The 23,294-nt window shown below is 47.6% G+C and overlaps 1 protein-coding gene across 4 annotated transcripts in view; it reads right to left on the bottom strand.

Annotated features, from left to right (window-relative positions):
• The window catches only part of THAP4 (THAP domain containing 4), a 41,972-nt gene that overhangs the window by 5,516 nt on the left and 13,162 nt on the right, over positions 1-23,294 (bottom strand). For 3 of the 4 annotated variants that reach the window (XM_082396036.1, XM_082396037.1, XM_082396038.1), the window contains exons 3-5: positions 9,727-9,886; positions 7,890-7,999; positions 6,978-7,081 (exon numbers count right to left, since the gene is read on the bottom strand). In XM_082396036.1, the coding sequence (XP_082252162.1) occupies positions 6,978-7,081; positions 7,890-7,999; positions 9,727-9,886 (374 nt within the window). Of the gene's footprint in view, positions 1-6,977; positions 7,082-7,889; positions 8,000-9,726; positions 9,887-17,217; positions 17,322-23,294 lie in introns of those variants that run through there. The other variant, XM_082396039.1, reaches the window with a different exon arrangement.

Here is a 23,294-nt window from a genome sequence, read left to right as displayed (position 1 = left end):
TTGTTGCAGAGCACGGGCTCTAGGCATGCAGGCTTCAGTAGTTGTGGCACGCAGGCTCAGTAGTTGTGGCTCGCGGGCTCTAGAGGGCAGGCTCAGTAGTTGTGGTGCACAGGTTTAGTTGCTCCACAGTATGTGGGATCTTCCCAGGTCAGGGCTCGAACCCATGTACCCTGCATTGGCAGGCGGATTCTTAACCACTGTGCCACCAGGGAAGTCCCAATAAGTCTTTTTATAAATGCACGCTGGTATGACAGCTGTCACGCACAATCTAACAAAATTGTTTTGAATGAACTTAAAGACAACTAAGTGCTAGTAGAGCCCTCTTAAGGAAAAAAATGAACGAACATTTTGGCCAACCCAATACAAAACATTCCAGAAAGAAATTAAAGAAGACATAAATAAATGGAAACACATCCCATGTTCATGGATTGGAAGACTTAATATCATTAAGAAACAAATACTACCCAAAGAGACCTACAGAATTAACAAAATTCAAATCAAAATGCCAATGATATGTTTTGTAGAAATAGAAAAATCCATCCTAAAATTCATATGGAATCTCAAGGGACTCTCAACAGATTTCAAAACTTACTACAGAATGACAGTGACCAAAACAGCGTGACACTGGCATAAAAACAGACATATAGACCAATGGAACAGTTTTGAGAGCCCAGAACTAAATCCTTGCATATGTTATCAAATGATTTTCAACCAGGTTGCCAAGACCATTCAATGAGGAAAGGACAGCCTTTTCAATAAATGGTGCTGGGAAAACTGGATATCCCCTCGCCAAAGAATGAAACCGTACCCTTACCTAACATTAATACAAAAAACGAGTGAACAAAAAAAACCCTCAAAACGAATCACAGCCTTGAAGGTAAGAGCTAAAACTATAAAAACTCTTAGAAGAAAACATAGGGAAAGTGTAATGACATCGGATTTGGCAATGCTTTCCTGGATACCAATTTATAGCCAATGAAGAAAAAGCAGACAAACTGTAATTCATGAAAATTTAAAACTTTTGTGCATCAAAAGATACTATTTACAGGGAAAAAATACAACCCACAAAATAAGAGAAATATTTGCCGATCATATATCTGATAAGGGATTCATAAACAGAATAACAGAGAACTCCTAAAATTCAACAACAGCAAAAACAAAAAACAAACAACCCAATTCAAAAATGGGCAAAGGATTTGAATAGACATTTTTACAAAAACGATATACAAATGGCCAAGAAGCACATGAAAAGTTGCTCAATATCGCTATCATTTAGGGAAATGCAAATCAAAACTACAATGAGATACCGCCTCTCACCCATTAGGATGAGTGATATCAAAAAACCAGAAAACAGCAAATGATGAGAATGCAGATAAATTGGAACCCCTGTGCACTGTTGATGGGAATGTAAAATGGTGCAGGTAAAGTGATTGTGCACTGTTGATGGGAATGCAAAACGGTGCAGGTAAAGTGGCGGGTCCTCAAAAAATTAAAAATAAAATTAACCACGTGACCCAGCAATTCCTCTTCTGGGGATACACCCCAAAGAACTGAAAGCAGGTCTTGAAGAGATATCTGTACACCCATGTTCACAGCAGCTTCATTCACAATAGCTAAAAGGTGGAAGCAACTCAGTTATCCATTGATGGATGAATGGAAAAGCAAATGTGGTCCATCCATACACTGGAATACTACTGAGCCTTAAAAAGGAGGGAAATTCTGACCCAGGCTACAACATGGATGAACCTTGAGGACACTGTGCTCAGTGAAATAAGCCAGATGCAAAAAGAAAAATAACTGTATGATTCCACTGATGTGAGGTACCTAAGAGGTCAAAATCAGAGAGATGGAAAGTAGAGAAGTGGCCGCCAGGGGGTCAGGGGAGGAGAGGACAGGGAGCTACTGTTTAGTGGGCCCGAGTTTCAGTTTTGCAAGGTGAATGTGTTCTGGAGATGATTAACAATGTGAATATATTTAAGTGTAACCTTAAAAATGGTTAAGATAATTAAGTTTTATGTATCTATTTTTCCACAATAAAAAATACTGAAGAAGAAAAAAAAGTTGGGGGTGAAATAAACTCAAAAGAAATATTGCCAGACCTATACTACAAGAAATGCCACTAATGCAGGTTTAGAATGAAGGGAAATGATACCACAGGAAACTCTACAGAAGGAGAAAAGAGCAACACAAAGAGAAACTAAGTGGGTAACTATAAGAGATTACTCCCCTGCCCCCCCCACTGTAATTTCTTTGAAAGTCAACCGATTATTTAAAGCAAAAATCCTAGTGTGAAGGTTTATAATGTATGTGGATACTTTTTATATGTAAAAGGTATGATGACAACAGCACAAAAGGAGGATAAATGTAATTCTACACAGCTGTAAGATTAACACACACGTGAAGTGGGAAATGTAACAGTGTATCACTGATTATAAACAGACTTTGATAAATTTAGCATGCATATTGTTAGCCTTAAGTTAACTATTAAAAAAAAAGATACAGTTAAGCTAATAGAAGAAATAAAACAGAATGCTAAAAATACTTAGTTAACCCAAGAAAACATACTGTAGGAACAAAAGAGGAACAAAGCCAAGAAAGAAGCAGACAAATCAAGATGGTGGATGTACAACCACCCATACAAATACTTATGTTAAACATAAATGAACTAAATACTCCAATTAAAATACAGAATTTTCTGACTAGAGAAAAAAAGCAAGACTCTATAAGAAATGTACTGTAAGTATAAAGACACAATTTGAATGTGAAAAGGGTAGGAAAAAAGATATACTGTATAAATGATAAGCATAAGAAAGCAGGTGCGGTTACATTAGTATCAGACAAAGCAGATTTCCAGGTATAGTATTACAAGCTATAAAGGACATTTCATAAATATAATACATATATCATCTGTATGCATCTAAATTACAGAGCTTCAAAATTATGAAGCAAAGATGGAACCAAAGAAAAGAACTGAAATATCTTCAGTCATAACTGGAGATTTTAATACCTCTCAGTAATTAGATACAACGAAGAACCCCCCCACCCCCAAATCCTCTAGTATACAGAAAATCTGATGACATTATCAATCAGTTTGACCTAACTGGCATTTTCAGTCCACTACAGCCAACAATTGTCAAATACTTATTCATTCTGAGTGCATATGAAATATTCACCAAGTTAGATCATATACGGGGCATAGAATAACTTTCAAACAGACCACGTTCTCTGGGTTTTATAGAACTGAATTAGAAATCATAGCAAGAAAGTCCTCCAATAGTTGGAAAATAAGTAACATTCTTCTAAATAATCCTGTTCAAGGAAACAAAATCATTGGAGAAATAAAATATTTTGAGTGAGGATAAAAATAATAAAAATGGGTTAAGGACTTCCCTAGTGGTGCAGTGGTTAAGAATCGCCTGCCAATGCAGGGGACACGGGTTCGATCCCTGGTCCGGGAAGATCCCACATGCCACAGAGCAACTAAGCCCATGTGCCACAATTACTGAGCCTGCGCTCTGGAGTCTGAGAGCCACAACTACTGAGCCCTTGCGCCACAACTACTGAAGCCCATGCGCCTAGAGCCCGTGCTCCGCAACAAGAGAAGCCACCACAATGAGAAGCCCGCGCACCGCAACAAAGAGTAGCCCCTGCTCGCCCCAACTAGAGAAGGCCTGCGTGCAGCAACGAAGACCCAACATAGCCAAAAATAAATAAAGAAAGAAAGAAATTTATTTTTAAAAAGGGTTAAATATCAATGATCCAAATTTTTCCTTTAAGAAGCACCCCCCCACAAACCAAACAAACAAAAAACAAAACAAAGAGGAAGAAATTAAACCTGGAATGATTAGAATAAAATAAATAATATGACACAAAAATTTTCCAATTTACATATTTCAGTAATACATAAATCCGGTAATATAAAAAATGACAGATCATCACAATCAAAAGGGGTTTATCTGAAGAATGCATGGTTGGCTCAACATCAGAAAACCTATTACTGTAATTCATCATGAGCATCTGTCAGAACTTAATACCCATTTATGATTTTTTAAAACTAGCCATACAACCATATATAATAAACAACAAGGATTTACTGTATAGCACAGGGACCTATATTCAATATATTACAATAAACTATAACTGAAAAGAATAAAAAAAAGAATATACACATATATATGCATAACCGAACCACTTTGCTGTACACCAGAAACTAACACAATATTGTAAATCAATTGTACTTCAATAAAAAAAAACTAGCAAGCTAACATCACACCCAGTGGTGAAAGACTGAACACCTGCTCCTAAGACAGAGAACAAGGTACCAACGTCTATTCCCACTACTTTTACTGAATACTATACTGGTGGTCCTATCCAGTGCAGTCAATGCAGGAAAAGAAATAAAAGGCATCAGAATGGAAAAGGTACTGTCTATAATAGCAAATGATATGATTGTCTATGCAGAAAATCCTAAGGAATCTGTTAAAAAACTACTAAAATAAATAAGTGAATTTAAGAAGGTTATATAAGATCGATCTACAAATATCAATTTTATTTCCATATACTACAAACAAATAATTGGAAAAATTTTAAAAATCACTTATAATAGCATCTAAAACCATGAAATTAGGAAAAATTTAACAAAATATGTGTACGGCTTGTACATTGAAAACTGCAAAACAATTTAGGGTGGAAAAAACCTAAATAAATGTAGACATTTACCTGCTACTGATCACAGGACTAAGTTTGCTGAAGATGGCAGTTCCCCACGTTCATCTAGAAACTCAAGCAATCCCAGTAAAATTTTTTCTAGAAATTCACAGGCTGATTCTGAAATTCATATGGAAATGAGAAAGATCCTGGATAGCCAATTTTGGAAAAAGAAAAAGAAAAAAATTGGGTAACTTATATTACCCGATTTCAAGGATTAATACAAAGCTATCGCAATCAAGACAGCGTGGTACTGCTGTAAAGACAGCTTAGAGATCAATGGGATAGAACAGAGTCCAGGAAAAGAGCCACATAAATATAATGAGTTGATTTTCAATAAAGCCACCTACCTACTTCAACAAATTAAGGATAATTTTCTTTTTAAAAAATGGTGCTGGGCGACTTCACTGGTGGCACAGTGGATAAGAATCCGCCTGCCAATGCAGGGGACACGGATTCGGTCCCTGGTCCAGGAAGATCACGTGCCGTGAAGCAACTAAGCCCGTGTGCCACAATTACTGAGCCTGCGCTCTAGAGCCCACGAGCCACAACTACTGAGCCCACGTGCCGCAACTATTAAAGCCTGTGCGCCTAGAGCCCGTGCTCCACAACAAGAGAAGCCACCACAAGGAGAAGTCTGCGTACTGCAACGAAGAGTAGCCCCCGCTTGCCACAACTAGAGAAAGCCCATGAGCAGCAACAAAGACCCAACGCAGCCAAAAATAAAATTGTAAAAAAATAAAGTAAAATAAAAATAAAGAAAATAGTGCTGGCACAACTGGATATCTATCTAGGAAAAAATGAAAGCATCTTGACCCCTACTTCACACCATACAAAAATATAAATTCCCAAATAATAAACCTTAAAGTAAAAGGAGACACTGTAAAAATTCTTGAAGAAAATGCAGGTGAAAGTGTGTGTTAGGCAAAAAATGTTAAGACAGGGCACAAAAAGCACAAACTGTAAGAGAAAAAACTGATAACAGAACTTCATCAAAAGTAAAACATTTTGTTAAAGCAATGAAATGGTAAGTTTTAAGTTGAGAGCACAGTCTTATCAACACGACTACCTGATAAAGGACTTGTGTCCAGAATACGTAACAAACTCTTACAGCTCCAAGATAAGGCAAACAAGCTGCTGGAGAAAAAGGACAAAGGATTTGAACGCTCACGTCATGAAACAAACAATACAACGGCACATAAGCACGTTGAAAGGCTGAGCCACATCACTCATCACTGGGAAAAGGTAATTAACAGCTCACTGCAACAACGCCACTCGGTAGCCACCAGGACGGCCTAAGTTCAAGGCCCAGCCCGGGACAGGGTGTGCGCTGCTGCAGGGCAGGGCTACAGAGTGGCAACAAGAACCACAAAGCACTGAAGACTTCACCATGGAGTGTCCAAGGCCTCTGTGGTTGACGCCAGAAAGAAACCAGCTTTGGTATCTACACCAGAAAGAAACCAGCTTTGGTATCTACTGAGATACACCGAACAAGATCCGAAATCCCTGCAGCGCACCCCCGTGCTGCTGTGCGCGGCTACCTGCGGGGTCTCTGGCGCCCATCACGTGAAAATAAAAGTAAGAGAGACTAACGGTCTACGCGTAAAAAAGGAAAGCTGTGACAGCACAAGAAAATGGAAGAATAATTTTATCCTTTTGGAGCAGAAGACATCTTCCTGAGCAAGAGCCCAAATTCATACGGCATTTAGGAAAAGACCCCGAGAGGCAACTAGAGAAAGATGTACAGCCTGTGGGTAGAAGACATCGTCAATCAGGCTAACCTAAGTCACCGGATGGGGGTGTTGTCACAGATACAGCAGACGACAGATTGATATCCACAGAACATAAAAAATCTCCCAGAAATCAACAAGAAAATGACACCTCGCAGAAAAACAGGCAATGACTCTGAACATCAAGTATCGGAACAAGAAATACAAACAACCAGTGAGCACGAAGAATGCCCCCTCACTCATAAGTTAAATTTAAAACACCAATGAGATACCACCTTTTATTTATCAGATTAAAAAAATCAGAAATCCTGAAAACACACCGCACTGGTCAAGGAGTAGGGAACAAGGTCCCCCCCATGCAATGCTGGTGGGGACGTAATTGTTCAACAAACCTGAGGACAGCCAACCGCGCACGAGCAGGGATAGATAATCACATCACGGCCTGTGTGAGCGCGAGAAAGAACCAGGTGACAGGAGACAGCCAGGCCTCCAGGATGGAGTGCAAAGGCAGGGGTGCCGCGCGGTCCCACCCGGGCTCACCTGCTCCACGTGGGGCTCCTTGGCGAAGGAGATCCTGGCAATGGAGTGGGACGCGATGCACAGCTCCTGCCCGTTCACCTCGCCCTCCTCCACCTCCACGATGCCTGCAAGGGACACCGTCAGTCCACGCAGCCTGCCCGGGGCTCCCGGCTGCCCTGCGCTGACCACCCTCCTCTGCAATCAAGGGCTCAACCAATCTGAACGTCACGGCCATCGAGGCAATAACTGCCCAGTCACCTGCGATGACCCCCCAGGTATCAAGAGGGAAAAGACACAACTCCTCCTGCAGCCAGGGCAGGTGATCTCTGGGGGTCGCCCTGACCCTGGCCCTCCCACTCCCCCCAGCGACCTGACAGGAGGGACACGAGGCCAGGGGAATGGACGCCCCTCTGGCTGCCCACCGATTTCCAGGCTGCCAATACCCTGGGCAGCTCGGCTGGCCCTGACTGTCCACCTGCTTCCTGGAAGTGAGCGCTCACTTGAGCCAGTGAGCAAGGTTAAGGGTCACGTAGGTGGGTGTTGAGTAATTTCGAATTCATGAACCTGGTTAACTATTTTAGGATGAATTCCCCCTGGGGGCAAAGCAAACTTCCAGACATAACTTTTGCTCCCTGGTCTAGGTACCCCCAGAGCCCCACCTGCCTGGGAAGCTGAGCGACAGCACAGATGTGAGCGCAGAGGGCCGGAGATGAAGCCGGCCTGTTCCCACAGAGCCACTCCCGCAGCCCCCCGCCTGCCGGCCCCCCACTCTCCAGCTCCCCCTGAGCCGTCCAAAGGCCCGACACTGTCCACCCTGAAAGGCACTCACGGGGCCACGTCTGCGGTCACATAGAAATCGGGGGGCAGATGCCACCCCACCTGCTGGCAGCACGCAGGGCACGTGGGTGGAAGGCAGGCCGGCAAGGGGAGTACCTGTGTTCTGGGCGCTGACGAAGGCCACCTTGTTGGTGTCGGGCTCCAGGCGGATGAAGCCACACTCCCTGTGCATGGGCTTGTGGGTGTCCGGGTGGAAGGCGTTGAACCTGGATGGGTAATGCGACAGGTGAAGCCCAGGTACCAGGTGCCCACCAGAGCACATGCCAGACTGTGGCCCGCCCCCTCCTCACTTGGCAAGCGTCCCACCCACTGAACGTGAAGCACTGCGTGGAAACACAGACACGTGTAAAGGGCGCCGTGCGGAGACACGGGAGACGACAGGTGCGGGCACCCCCGCTCCCCCGTCTCTCCTCCCTCCCCATCCTCCCACCAAGGCCTTTTCAGCCCCAGCACCGCACACACTTCTCGGCCTAAGCCCTCCACCCACACAGTAAAGTCCCAGCCAATGCCGGGCCTTCCCTCTTCTGAGCTATTATCTTGCTTAGGAGCCCAGTTAATTCATAGGGTAGGAGAACAGAGCAGGCGATGAGTCAGCGTCTTATCACCCGGCCACTGCTGCAAGTTCACGGTGGTGGTAAGAGCTGCCCCTCGACCCGAGAGCACCGACTCACAACTTCAACACCAACGCTTACAGTCTCACCAGCACGACGTGGGGGAATCTACGGCCGCTGCGGATGAGCTTCTGACAGGCTGGTGGTGTGGCTACGGCTTACACGCCCTCTTGCGACCACAACCCCTCACTGAGAAATACTTCTACTACATACACGTAGACCACGACATTGACCAAAATACGTATTTTCTATTCTATTTCATTTTTCTTTAATGTTAGTCACAAAACTGAGTGACCAGCATTAAAAGAAAATTAATTAATGCTAGTCATAAATGTCTCTAATGGGTTACAGCTCATAGTTTAAAAAGACTGCTTTCGGGGCTTCCCTGGTGGCGCAGTGGTTGAGAATCTGCCTGCCAATGCAGGGGACACGGGTTCGAGCCCTGGTCTGGGAAGATCCCACATGACACGGAGCAGCTAGGCCCGTGAGCCACAACTACTGAGCCTGCGCGTCTGGAGCCTGTGCTCCACAAAGAGAGGCCGCGATAGTGAGAGGCCCGCGCACCGCGATGAAGAGTGGCCCCCGCTTGCCGCAACTGGAGAAAGCCCTCGCACAGAAACGAGGACCCAACACAGCCAAGAATGAATGAATAAATAAATAAATAAATGTACTATTCAATTAAAAAAAAAAAAAAAAAAAACCTTTAAAAAAGACTGCTTTCTATTAGGGGTTATTCTGCATTATCCAGAATTTCCACCTTTTGTTTATGTGCAGGATATTCTTTCCCTTCACCCATTCAGTCAAGAATAATGCAAAAAGGTATGAGACAATGTATCCTCCGCCACCTCCCCACCACCCCACGCCCCGGGGTGCCCCCACCTAGCCGCCCTGCCCTGCGACCCGCTTCCTCAGGAGTGGCAGGGAAAAGCTTTGCTGCACGCTACGAATCTGAGAGCCACGATACACCAGCTTCTCTGAGCCCTCGGCTGGCTCAGGGGTAGGACTAAATGAAAGCCGGGCCCCCTATTTTCAGTAATCTTGGGGTGACTGATTTCCACACAGGAATACCGCAGGAGATGAAGGATTTAATCGAGCACACGCACTTATCTCCACGTTTGGATTACCGAGCCTGAGATTCTGTGGTCACCTTCACGTTGTCTAAGACCCAGGAAGGTACCATTTCCATCCAGTGTGTGTCTCAGGGGCCGGTGCAGGGCAGGAAGAGGGCACCTTTCGGAAAGAGACCACCAGGTGCCCTCTGTACCTTCCCACCTGGCGTTCACCTGTCTCATCTCAGAGAGCAGCGCGGCGGGCGGACTCACGAGAAGTTCAGCACGGGCTGGCCCACGTGCGAGATGTGCACCTCCTCCAGGTAGGGGCAGGGCTGCAGGGTCGGGAAGGTCCCGGCTCCCGGCGGGTCGGACAGCCAGGTGCCCAGCATCCAGGACAGCGGCTCCACCACGGGGTTCATTCTGGGGGGCTCTGAGGACGGAAGGAAGAGGGCGTCAGCGGCTGCCGCCAGCGGTCCGCGGGGAGCTGTGTGCGGATACTCACACTCCGTACTGGGGCAGGCCCCAGTCACTGCAGCTCACCCTGCGGGCCCTGCACACGCCACCAGCCACCTGTCAAGAGGGGGAGAAAAAGGCCAAGCAATTAGCAAACGTCATCTTGCCAGATGCAGCTTTGGAGCCCTGCAGCAGCCCGACACGGGGAAGAGAAGGAGAGGGCCTGGAGGGCAAGGAGAGTCCAGAGGCCCTGGGGCCTCCGAGGAGGGCTGGGAAAGCGGCAACGCCAGGCCCCACGCCGGGTGAGCGTGCCCTGGCACGGCGGCCCGGCGATGGAGGTGAAGGGCAGAAGGAAGATGCGGGGAGCGGAGCGGGGGGCTTCGGGGCCAGCAAGACGTGAGAGCGCACGGTGCGGGCGAGACGCGACTGTGGACTCAGCTTCCCGGGAGAAGCCGAGGGTCTGCCCCAGCGGCTCCCGGTGGGCCTCCTTTAGACCATTACCCAGACGGAAAGGACCCTCAGAAGGACCCACCGTCACTGAAGAGTGAAGGACGACAGCAAGGCCTTGAATGGGGAGGAGCCAGGTGGCAAGGCCCCAGCGACAGGACCGCGGGCGAGGGTCAGGTGGCCGCTCCCACCTCCAGGGGCCCCCAGGCAGCAAGCCCAGCCCCACGCCCCAGTCCTACCGGCCAGCAGTCAGGGGATGGAGGCTGACTAAGGGCCACGTGCTGCTGAGCAGCTTTTCAGAAACGGGCTCACGCGATTCTCACGCCCGCCGTGTACGGTGGACTCGCCCTGAGACCACGGGAAGGCGGGGCTGGCGCCCGCACCTGGCCCACCGGGGGCACAGGGACAGGTGGTCTGAGTCCCAGATGCAGCCAAAGTGCTTCTCCCGGTACGCCTGCTTCCCACACCCTGTCACGCCTCAAACCCAAGTGCTTTCAGGCAAACAGTGCAAGCAATACAAAGCAAAAGCAGAAGAGGAGAGAGGCCGGTGTCAGCTGAGCCGCGTGGGAGGCTACACTACTTTTTTTTCTTGGCCGCACCACGGGGCTTGCGGGATCTTAGTTTCCCTACCAGGAGTCGAACCCGGGGCCCTGGCAGTGGAAGTGCGCAGTCCTAACCACTGGACCACCAGGGAATTCCCAAGGCCACACTACTGATTTCTGGGTTCTATCAACAAGCTCCAAAATGCCAGAGCAAAGGAACCCGCTCCCCAGTCACACACACCAAGGGGACGGGAGTTCCGGAAGCATCTCGGCCTCTAAAATCACACAACCTTCGACTAGATTGAAAGCAGTCTGGGAGAATGACACCCAGGGGAAAAGGAGCTCGAAGGGCTCTGGTGGTGGAGAAGCGACAGACAGCATCTAAGAACAACTGGGGACCACGGAGGAGGGCCGAGCTCCCGGCCAGGCCTGGGCATGCGGCGCAAACCAGAGGGTGGGGAACAGGGACTCACACCTGTGACTTCTGAGCCTCACGAGGCAAAAAACGGGCAGGCTTCGGGGGGTGGGGCGGGGTGAAACTCCCCTTCTTCTCCAACCTGGCTATCTCTTCCGGTACTTCCTTTTCAAACTGCCCGTGGAAAGTTAGAAAGCGAGGATGGCAACACCGGAGGCTTGACTCATCAAACCTTCATAATTAGACAGCAAAAGAAATTTACATCAGGCTTCTAGTTACAATCTTTGATGGAAGCAAAGAACAGAGCTTCCGAATCATCAGTCTGGGCTCCAGCAGACCCTGCTGCTGCTGACTCTCGGGGACGCATGGCTCATTCATTCACCCGTGCGACGTGCCACACGATCGTCCAGGGAGAGGGGCCCAGCAGCCAGCGGACGGGAGACAGACACTCGTCCCGGCGAGGGGAGCCGGCTGGACACAAGGAGAAGTAGAAGGGGCGGAACCTCCCGGACACTAGGTGATGAGCCAGAAAGGGACCTGGGGGCTGTGGGGACCTTCTGCGATCTTACTAAGCGGGGCAAGTTTGGCCCCTGGTGGGCGGGGAGCAGAGCCCGCGCTGGGGACTGGAGCCGACGGCTGCTCGGGGGGGCGGACAAGCTGCAGACACAAGTTCCCGCAGACACAAGGCGGGCTGGCCTTGCTGGGCAGGAACAGGCAGCCAGCGTGGCTGGGGAGGGCCGGCTGGGAGAGCCTTGTGAGCCCCTGGAAGGGCTCCGGCCTTGACTCTGAGCAGAGCCTGGAGGTCTGAGCAGAAGGGCCGAGGCCTCTGGCTGCAGGAAGCAGCTGGTGGTAGAGGAGGGTGGCCCCCGCGGCCGCGAGGGAGGCGGCACAAAGGGTAGGAAGCCACGACCGGGCGGCAATCCTGCCCTCGGAGCACCCGAGAGAGACGGAAACACGCCCACCCGAGACCTGAACACGAGGCTCATCTGGGACACCCCAAATGTCCTCCAACGTCGAGGGAATCAACAGATCACGCAGACACGGAGTGCAACTTGGACACAAAAAGGAGGGAAGCTCTGGGCTTCCCTGGTGGCACAGTGGTTAAGAATCTGCCTGCTAATGCAGGGGACACGGGTTCGAGCCCTGGTCCGGGAGGATCCCACATGCCGCAGAGCAACTAAGCCCGTGTGCCACAACTACTGAGTCTGCGCTCTAGAGCCCACAAGCCACAACTACTGAGCCCACGAGCCACAACTACTGAGCCCGCGTGCCACAACTACTGAGCCCGCGTGCCACAACTACTGAAGCCCGTGCACCTAGAGCCCGTGCTCCGCAAGGAGAGAAGCCACCGCAATGAGAAGCCTGTGCGCTGTAACCAAGAGCAGCCCCCGCTCGCCACAACTAGAGAAAGCCCGCGCGCAGCAAAGAAGACCCAAGGCAAACAAAAATAAATAAATCTAATAAAATTTTTTTAAAAAAAGGAGGGAAGCTCTAGATGAGGACGACCTTGAAAACGTGGACGACCTTGGAAATGCAGGCTGAGCGAGGGAAGGCGGACGCTGAAGGCCACTCGGTGCGCGATCCGGTTTGTAGGAAAGGCCGGAAGGGCAGGCCCACAGAGAAAGCAGGGCAGCACTCTGCACCGCGACACGGGGGGGGCTCCCCAGGGACGCGGGGAGGGGACGCGGGTCCGAGGGTCCTGAGGCCACCAGAGCCCTGCCTGCCGTCCAGGTACAGGCCGGGCCATCCAACACTGAGCCTGTGAAAGGCGGCTGGTCCGCTGAGACACGCTCTAAGTGTAAGACACGCACTGAATTTCAAAAACTCAGTCCAAAAAAAGGAACTTCACGTAAATCAGCAATTTTCAAGTATTGGTGGTTACACGTTGAAATAATAATGTTTTATATAATATTGAGTTAAATAATTTACTAAAGTTAACTTCACTTGTTTCTCTTTACCTTTTTAATACGTTTAGTAGAAAATTTAAAATTAGGTAGGAACTCACGCCACATTCCGGTTGACAGCACTGGAAAGGCCAGTTTTCAACACTCAGGGAATGCTGTCCTGTGAGTTCTCCCTGAGGGTGTTCCTAGAAGACAGACTTCCCCAAAAGGCGATGGGAGATGGTGGCAGAGGAGTTGCCGTAAGTCCTGAACACGTTCCACGGGACAGCAGAGGTGAGCACAGGGCATGGGTGGGGGGTGCCCCAGCCGCACACAGAGACCGCGGGAGGAGTGGGAGCCCGGGGGGCAGGGCAGGCCGGCCGGTCCCTCATGGAGAGTCCGTGGCCCCGAGGCTGCCCAACCAAGAACAGACCATGCGGGAAAGATTTACTTTAAAAACAAAACACAGCAGGCACACTATAAAGCACTAAGAACTAACACCAAACACACCTGAAGTCACATGTTGAAAGAAAAAGCTCTTTAGAATGAATCACAAAGCAAGATCCTCAACACTTGCTGTAAACAAGAGATACAAAGGCAAGCAGCAGGAAATCAGGCGTCATGACCCTAAAATCAGGTAAAATGAAGTTCAAGCCAAGACGCATTCAAGCAGACAAGGAACAGCTTCTCAGAATGCGAAGGGCGCAGGTCACCATGGAGATTATGTGTGAATACGCATGCACCAAATGCCGGCAGCAATGTTTATAAAGCAGAAATTACTGAAGACGCTCAGATGTTGATAGAAAGAAACTAAAGGAAATCTCCATTCATGTCTCTCTATGTCCAAGTGAATAATATTCAAATAATGAAATAGAAAGCCTATACAATATAATTAATGAGGTGGTTCTGACATACACTGAACTTTGTAGCTTAAAACTAAAGGATACGCCTTCAAGTTCCTCTGAAAGACTCATGAAGACTTACCTTATAAGGGGTCAGAGAAAACCTGTAAGTTTCAAAAACTGAAAAGAGTTCCCACCATACTGTCCGATCACAATGAGAGACTAGAAATTAAAACAGTACAGATATTCCTTAAAAACATGTCACGAAAGAGACGCCAGACACAAAAACGTACACATTCCACGACTCCACTTGTAAGAACGTCTAGATCAGGCCCGCAGATCTACGGGAGGGGAGTCAGGAGGCACAAAAGAGCCCAGGGGAGCTGGCTGAGGGGTCTGCACCCATCAAACCTCATCCAGGGGACACCTAAGCTGTCTCACTCATGTAAATGCTACCTCAGTAGAAACGTTAGGAGGTGAAACTTCCGTGAAACAAACAGGCATCAAAAGAAAGCAGAGACGCCCGCCTTTCCCTGGCCTGCTGGCTGTGCGACAGCAGCATGGGGCGGCCTCGCCTCCTGGGTCTCGGGTCCCCGCAGGCGGACTGCTGCCCCGCAAGGACGGGCTCTCTGTTGCAGGTATTCTGGTATTTTAAGAGAAACCAGAAATATTGACTTTGGGGGTAAAATATCCCGGTTTCTAAACATGTGTTCAAATTAAAACAAGAACAGGCTGTGGTGAGTCCCACCCCCTCGTCCCCAGCGGTCCCGGTCCATGAGCTGTCACAGCCTTGGCCTCACGACACAGGGCTTGTGGAGGGCCCGGCGCTCCCCTGGCCCCAGGGTCAGGGCCCGTGAGTGCCCCCCTCGCGGCCTCTCGTCCCTTCTCTCTTCCAGCCTGAGTGAGAGGCTGGTGACACCAGCGACCCCCCTGCAACCTGAACCAATGGCTTCCAGAGTGTCAAGGGACATTGCAGCTGCCCTCAGCTGGGTTTCTAAGTGAGGAAGGAGCTTTCTGCACTGTCTGAGATGCACAGGGAGCTGCTCTGGACACAGGGACGCTGCCCGCGTACGGACAGGCCCGCTGCCCTGATGTCAGCACGAAACCAGCAGCCTGAACAGTGCAGGAGGAACAGCCCCAGGACCTGCCGGGAGAGGCCTGTAAGGACGCGGTTGTGGCGGTCCACGAGGAGGAGAGCACAGCCGGTCCAGCGGGAGAACGGGGCTGCAGAGCCGGTGAAGTCTACTGCAGGGGTGCTCCGCCGTCCCCAGCCCCCAGGGGCCCAGGGACTCGCCGCAACACCGGCACCTGGAAGGTGGGGGGAGGCGGAGCAAAGACGGATTAAAGATGGACCTGGGGGGTCTCCACTGCACCCTTGTTTGCTAGGAGGCAAGAGAGGATGTTTTTATAAGAAACTCCAGCAAGATGCAGGAACTGCCTCAGGGACGCGGAGACGAGACAGGAGGAGCACAGGTGGGAAAGGGTTCCACGGAGGGTCCTCTGAAGGGACAAGAGCCCAGCTGCTCTCGAATGGGTGGGACGGGGCATGGGGGCGGCTGGCCGACATACGCAGAGCCCAGCTCGTCCCGGGAGAGTTGGGCTGGGGGGCCTGAGGCGGGCCCGGACCGCGCGGTGTACACCTGCAGGGTCGTGGGATGAGATGGCAGCGCTGGCCGGCGGCCCACCACCACTGGTCCCGCCTGCCCTCCTCGTTCCGGGGTAGCGGCCCCGGGCCGGGTCTGAGCGAAGGCTACCACCCACCAGGCTCAGGCAGGGGAGGAGCTGGGTGTGCAAACCGCAGCCAGGTGAGGCGAAAGGCGGGGCTGACCAGTCCCGGGGATGGGGACCAGGGAGGTGGCCAAGGGGACTGAGGGTGGAAGTCAGACACCTGGAGGAGAGTCGCCAAAACCAGAACATGGGAAGCGAGGCTTAAGATGTGACGTAGGTTAGGGAGTGAATGAGGACAGAAGGTGGGGGGGGGAGGCGGGGGGAGAAGTCCAGGTGCGGCTGGCGTCCTGGGGGGTTGGCACTGTCAGGGCGGCGGTGTGGGCCACACGAGCCAAGGTGGACACTGCCACCAGCACGGGTCAGAACCACCAAAGAGGCGGACTCAGCCAGGCACAGGCCCCTGGACAGAGGGTGGCAGGGTGTTTCGGGAAGAGCAGGCAGGGTGGGGTGACTGCTGAGGGCCTTGCTCCCCGCCTCCAGGAGACTCAGCCCCACACGCGCTCATCCGCGGACTCGGCAGGGCCGGATGGTGCCCACGAGGCCATGTGGAGCCTTCCCGAGCCGAGGTTCCTTGAGTCCTCGGGAAACAGAACCCTCGCTCAGGTGTCGGCTGTCGCTGAGCACGGAGCTCACCTGTGATGGACACTGTCATCACACTGAGAAAGTGGAAGGGGCAGCAGTGTGTTTATAAGACTGCATAGTAAAAAAGACTAGAAAATTCTAAGATGACTCTTCTTTTAAAAGCCAGAAGAAATACTGTGAGTAGAAATGGAGCGCTTGCTTGGAAAGGAAGGGGCACGCTGTTAAATAAACGTCAGGAGACTCCTGGTGCGGCCCGAGCGCACGGTTACAACCCAGAAGGTCCGACACCTGGCTCTGCTCCGAGAAACGCTTCAAATCCAGTCCTCCTGGGCTGCTGTCACTTGCTCTTAATCGTAATGAACTTCACCGTGGACAACAGTCAACAGGTGGGCGTGGGCAAGTCCCCGAAGGTTGGCTGCCCCGCCCCCGCCCCCACGCCGAGCTGCCACCGATGGGTAGCCACTGCCAGCTCCTTGTGTGCACTGAAGTGTTGCAGGGCAGAAAGACCAACAGGATACTTCTAAGATCCGAAGGTCAAGTGACATGCGCCTATACATATGCCAGAATCCATCCAACTATATCCTTAAGATTTGTGTATTTAACTCTAAGTTATACTTCATTAGAGAAACAAAAACAAAATGAATTTAAAAGTCAAACAAATGAGAAGTATAATAAATAGGAAATCTAGCCTACTTGCCACTTTCAACCTCTTCAAGTAAACCAGACAGGTTTTTCTATGCACTTTTTCCCCCGATTTGATTTTTCTTTTATTAAGATCTCAACCAAAACGCAAAAACAAAAATTTAAATTTTCTCCAAGAAATTTAAATTTTCATTTTTTTTGGCTCAAGACAGTGAAAGCAGGCTTACCCATCCCTAAGTTTTCTACCCTCCAGACACCGTCAAGGTTCTTCAAGGTTGTTTTCTGCCAATACACGGGAAATGTTTGCACCTGGCTGTTAGCAGCTCGACAGGAAGTGACTGCCAAACCTGAAGGATGCATTCTGGGAACTGTAGTTCCATGATAAAAGGGGATTCCTCAGGAGAAAGTGGAAGACAAGGACAGACCAGAGACGACCGAATCTTAGAGCTGAGAGGGGCTTTGGAGGTCAAGGTGAATTTATGAAAGTCAGACAGGCCAGAGGGGCGAACCGTGTGGAACAGAGCCAGGAGTGGGGCCTGCACCCTCCGCTGCTCCCACTGATGACCAGAGGGGACTGCCCTGTTCAACAGGGAAAGCACGTGGGCCAAGCACGCAGCAAAGGCTCTTTCTGGAACACACACTCTGGAAACTCCTGCCGTGTCCCCTTCTGTGTCTCCTGGCAAATGTGTCAGCAGTGTACAGGCCCAGGACCCCCAGGGGCAGGAAATGAGCACACCCGTCCATTGGGACCTAGGGACCGATGCCTTCCTGGTGCCACCCACGCCCACATCGCTTTGCGTTGATGCCAGCATTCCCGCCAGGGCACAGAGAAAATGACGTCAACTGCACACACATAGGGTGCAGAGCCCAGGTGGCCCAGCCAGCGCTGACTGTCCCAGGCAGAGAGGGCATACACGCAGCACACATGGTCCGGCTGGTTCCCACTGGATGGGCACCCCAGGGGAAACTGTTCTTTTAAAACGATGGCAAGGCCTTCACTTCATCACCCAGGAAATGGAAAGGCACCCATGCACACAGGGGGAAAAAGGAAATGACAGAAAATAGAGCATATTTTCTGTAAAATACAAAAGACATAAAAAGAGGCCAAATTATTATTATTTGCGGATAAATGTTATGGTTGGTTATCTAGTTAATCCAAAAGTCTCAACTGAGAAACTATTAGAATTAATAAGTGAATTTGTTAAGGTGGCAGTTACTAAAATGGGCAGCTTTCCCGCAAATTAAACTCAACAGGGGAGGGGCCGCCATCTTCCACTCTGACACGTAGAGCTTAGAAGTCATAACTCCTGTCTTTACAAGAAAAACACTGAAAGAACTGAAAATCAATGACTGTCCTTGGACCCATCAGAGAAGTGCGGCCACAGATGTCTCCCCCAAACCTGCAGAAACGTGCTCACCTGGAGCAGAAGATGGCGGGAACCCTGGACCAGATGCCGGGCTGAGTGCGCGAGACTGAGAGAGTAAGCATCTGTGGGGCCACAGTCCTGCAGGCCCCGCACTTCCACGGCGTTCATTTCCAGAAACCCACCAAGTTCTCATCACAAAAAGCCAAGAAAAAATCACCTGGGTCCTTGGCAGGGGTAGGGGAAGGGAACCATGTTGAAATAAGCCCAGAGCATTCTCCAAAACAAAGGCCTGTTCTGCAGTGAAAAGACTTCACCAGAGCTTGATCTCACCTGGGGGAAGGGCTCTTCCCCACTCGGCCCGCTGGCCTTCCGGTCTTACCCCAGGGAGGGGAAAGAAGGGGAAGAAACACTTGTGAAGGTCACAGCCCAGGAATACAGGCCACTAAAAGGCTGAAATTTAATCATAAGATTATAAAATGCTTCCCTTCCCCCTCACCGCTACTCAGGGCTCCAGCGTAACAACAGGATTACAGGGGAAAATGCCCCAAGGTACGGACTCTATGAAAACAGTCTTCAGAGAAACCCAAAGACAAGAGGGGAGACAAAAAATAAGGACATGGAGGAATCTGAAGACTTGGTACGTACAGCTGCAGCTGCAGGAGAGATGAGACGCTGCCCAATCGCTAGTCAGGTTATGGTGACACTTCAAGCGGAGAGCCCATCTATGTCAGTTTCCACTGTGATACATGACACCATATCCACCTCTCCAAAAAATTACATGGTATGCTAAAAAGCAAGAAAAAAAAAAAAAAAACACAGTCTGAAGAGACAGAGCCTGACTCAGATATGGAAGAAATTCTGGAATTATCAGATTAATATGCTAAGGATGCTAACTGAAAAAGTGGACACCATGCAAGAAGAGATGAGTAACATCAGAGGAGAGAGGAAATGTGGACAAATAATCAAAAACACTGATGGACAAGGCTGAGGAAAGAGAGAATCTGAAGATATGTCCATGGAAACTTCCCCAACTGAAATGCAAAAAGAAAAAAGAACGAGAACAGAATATCAGGGAAATGTGCAACAATAAAAAAGTGATACGTATGCATGATAGGAATAGAGAAGAAGAAAGGAGATAAAGAAATATGTGAAGTAAAAAGAGCTGAGAATTTTTCAAAATTAATGACAGACACCAAACCACAGATCCAGGAAGCTCAGACAATACCAAGCACAATAAATACCAAAAAATCTACATCTAGGCATATCATATTCAGACTGCAGAGAACGAAAGACAGAGAATCTTGAAAGAGGCCAGAGGGGAAAAAACCTCATCTACAGAGTTAAAACGATAAGAATTACAGTGGACTTCTCGTTAGAAGACATGCAAGCAGGAAAAGTGTAGAGTCCTACATCCAGTGAAACTATCCTTCAAAAGTAAAGAGGAAATAAAGACTTTTTCAAACAAAAACTGAGAGAATTCACTGCCAGCAGACATGCCCTGCATGAAATATTAAAAGTTCTTCAGGGAGAAGGAAAATGATATAGGTCAGAAAACTCGCATCTATATAAAGAAGAGAGCATAGGAGAAGGAATAAATGAAGGTAAAAATAAAATGCTTCCTTTTCTTATTCTTAATTGACACAATAGACAAAGGTTTGTTCAAATTTTTAGTAGTAACAGGGTGATTATAGCATAAGTGAAATGAATGACAGCAATTTCATAAGGGACACTCTGTTAAAGGCACCTACACTACCTGTGAAGCAGTGTAGTGTTATTTGAAAGTGGACACAGATTAGGTGTAAATGTATATTGCAAACTTTCGGACAACCACTAAAAAACTTTTTTAAAAGAAGTATAATTGATATGCTAAGAAAGGAGAGAAAATGAAATCAAATAAAATGCTCAATTAAAAACAGAGAAGGCTGAAAAGGAGAGGAAGAAAACAAAAGAAGCAAATGGAAAGCAGTCACAAACATGATAGACATCAATCCAGCTGAAGCAATGACCAGTTTATATTTGAGTGGCCTAAGACCACCCATCAAAAGATGGAGACCATTAGAGCAGATTGAAAAAAAAAAAAGACCCACTATATGTTGTCTATAAGAGACCCACCTTAAATATAAAGACAGATTAAAAGTAAAGGGATGTAGAAAGATATATCACGCTGACAAGAATCAAAAGACAGCTGGAATAGCCGGAAAGCAGACATTAGGACTAGAAAAATTACCAGGGGTAAAGAGCAGCAATAGTATATAATAACCAAGAGGCCAAGTCTCCAAGAAGATTAATAATCCTCAATGCTTATGTACCTAACAACAGAGCATCAAAATACATGAGACAAAGCCCGACAGAACTGCAAGGAGAAATACACAAACCCACTATCACAGCTGGAGACTTCAACACACTACGAGGAAAGGACAGATCCAGCAGGCAGAAAATCAGCAAGGACACAGATGAACTCATCAATCAACTGAATATAACTGATCTCTATGGACCACTATGGTGGCTAATTTTAGGTGTCAACTTGACTGGGCTAAGAGAATGCCCAACTAGCTGGTAAAACATTTCAGGGTGTGTCTGTGAAGGTGTTTCCAGAAGAGATTAGCATCTGAATTGGTGCACTCAGTAAAGCTGATGGCCCTCCCAATGTGGGTGGGCCTTGAGGGCCTCAACAGAATAAAAAGGCTGAAGAGAGGCAAACTTGCTCTCTCTGTTTTAGCTGGGGCACCATCTCCTGTCCTGGGGCCTTCAGATGGACCAGGACTTCCCTACCCCCTCCCAGGCCTTTGAACAGGGACTGAATTACTCCACAGGGTTTCCTAGTTCTCGAGCTTGCCATACATAATGGTGGGAGCCAATTCCTGTAATAAATTTCTGTGTACACACACACACACACACACACACACACACACACACACACACTACTGGTTCTATTTCTCTAAAGATCCCTGACTAACCACTAGTTCAATCAACAACAGCAGAACACACACTCTGCTCAAGCTCAAGCTCACAAGAAACATTCACCATGACAGGCCACATTCTGGGCCACAGAACACATCTTAACACATTTAACAGAACAGAAATCATAGAAAATACGTTCTCAGATCACTGGAATTAAATCAGTAACAGCAAGATACCTGAAAGATTCCAAAATACTTGGAGATTAAACAAGACACGTCTAAGAACAAAGTGGGTCAAGAAGGAAGCCTCAAGAGAAATAAAAAACACTTAAACTAAATGGAAATGAAAATAGAACTTATCAAAATTTGTGGGACGCAGAAAAAACAATACTTAGAGGGAAATGTATATTAGAAAAGTAGTATCTGAAATTAATAATCTAAGTTTTCACATTAGGAAAGTAGAGAAAGAAAAGCAATTAAGTTGAAAGCAAGCAGAAGAAAAGGAAAAAAATTAGAGCAGAAACTAATGAAATTGAAAACAGGGAAAAAAAGAAAATCAACAAAATCCAAGATTGGTTTTTCAAAAAGATCAATAAAATTGATAAAACTCTAGCCTGGTTAACTAAGGAAAAAAAGAGAGAAGACACAAATTACTAATATTATAAATAAAAGAGGAACATCACTACTATCCCATGGACATTAAAAGGTTAAAAAGGCATACTATGAACAACTTTATGCCTACAAGTTTGATAATTTAGGTGAAATGGATCAATTCCTTAAGAGACACATACTAGCAAAATTTATACCAGGAGAAATAGATAATCTGAATAGGCCTATCTCTATTAGAGAAATTGAATCAATAATTAATAACCTTCTAAAACAGAAAGTACCAGGCCTAGATGGGTTTCTAGAATATTGGTGAATTCTACCAAACACTTAAGGAAAACATTTTACCTCTTCTTTACAATCTCTTCTGGAAGGCAGAAGCAGAGGGACTACCCCCTAAGTCATTCAATTGAGGCCAGCATCACCCTAATTCCAAAACCAGACCGAGACATTACAAGAAAGGAAAACTACAAATATCTCTCATCAACATAGATGCAAAACTCCTTAACACGAGCAAATGGCATCTAACAACGTAAAAAAAAAAAAAAAAAAATTATACACCATGACCATGTGGGTTTATTCCAGTATACAAGGCTGGTTCAGCACTCTAAAATCAGTTAATACACTCCGTCACATCAACAGGCTAAAGAAGAAAACTCAAATGATCATATCAATGGATGCAGAAAAAGTGACAAAATCACTTTTCATGAAAAAACTCTCAATAAACTAGGAATAAAGGGGGAACTTCCTCAACTTGATAAAGAATGTCTATTTAAAAAACCCTACAGATGGGAATTCCCTGGCAGTCCAGTGGTTAGGACTCCGTGCTTTCACTGCTGAGGGGAGGGTGCAGGTTCAATCCCTGGTCAGGGACCTAAGATCATGCAAGCCGCATGGTGTGGCCAAAAAACCCCCCCAAAACCAAAAGAACGCTACAGTTAATGCCATACTCATGGTGAGAAACTCAAAGCTTCCCTACGAAGATCAGAAACAAGGCACGGATGTCCCCTCCCCACTCAAACAATGAACTGGAAGGTCCAGCTGATGCTGTGAGAGAAGAAAAGGAAATAAAAGGTGCACAGAGTGAGACAGAAAGATAAAACTGCCTTTGTTCTCAGATGACATGACTGTCTGTAGAAAATCCTAAAGGATCCACAAAAAAACTACTAGAGTTAATCAGCAATTATAGCAAGGTTGCAGGATATAATGCTAATGTACTAAAGTCAATTGTTTTCCTATATACTAGCAATAAACAACTGGAATTTGAAATTAAAAAAAAAATAACATTTATACTTCTGCCAAAAAAAGAAGGAAATATTTAAGTACAAATCTAACAGAATATGTAATAAACAACTGGAATTTGAAATTAAAAAAAAAATAACATTTATACTTCTGCCAAAAAAAGGAAATATTTAAGTACAAATCTAACAG

Source organism: Balaenoptera borealis, assembly GCF_965194805.1.
Source record: "Balaenoptera borealis genome assembly, chromosome: 6".
Taxonomy (NCBI): Eukaryota; Metazoa; Chordata; class Mammalia; order Artiodactyla; family Balaenopteridae; genus Balaenoptera; species Balaenoptera borealis.
Note: the sequence above shows the minus strand (reverse complement) of the source record. Positions and strands in the feature narration are given on the sequence as shown.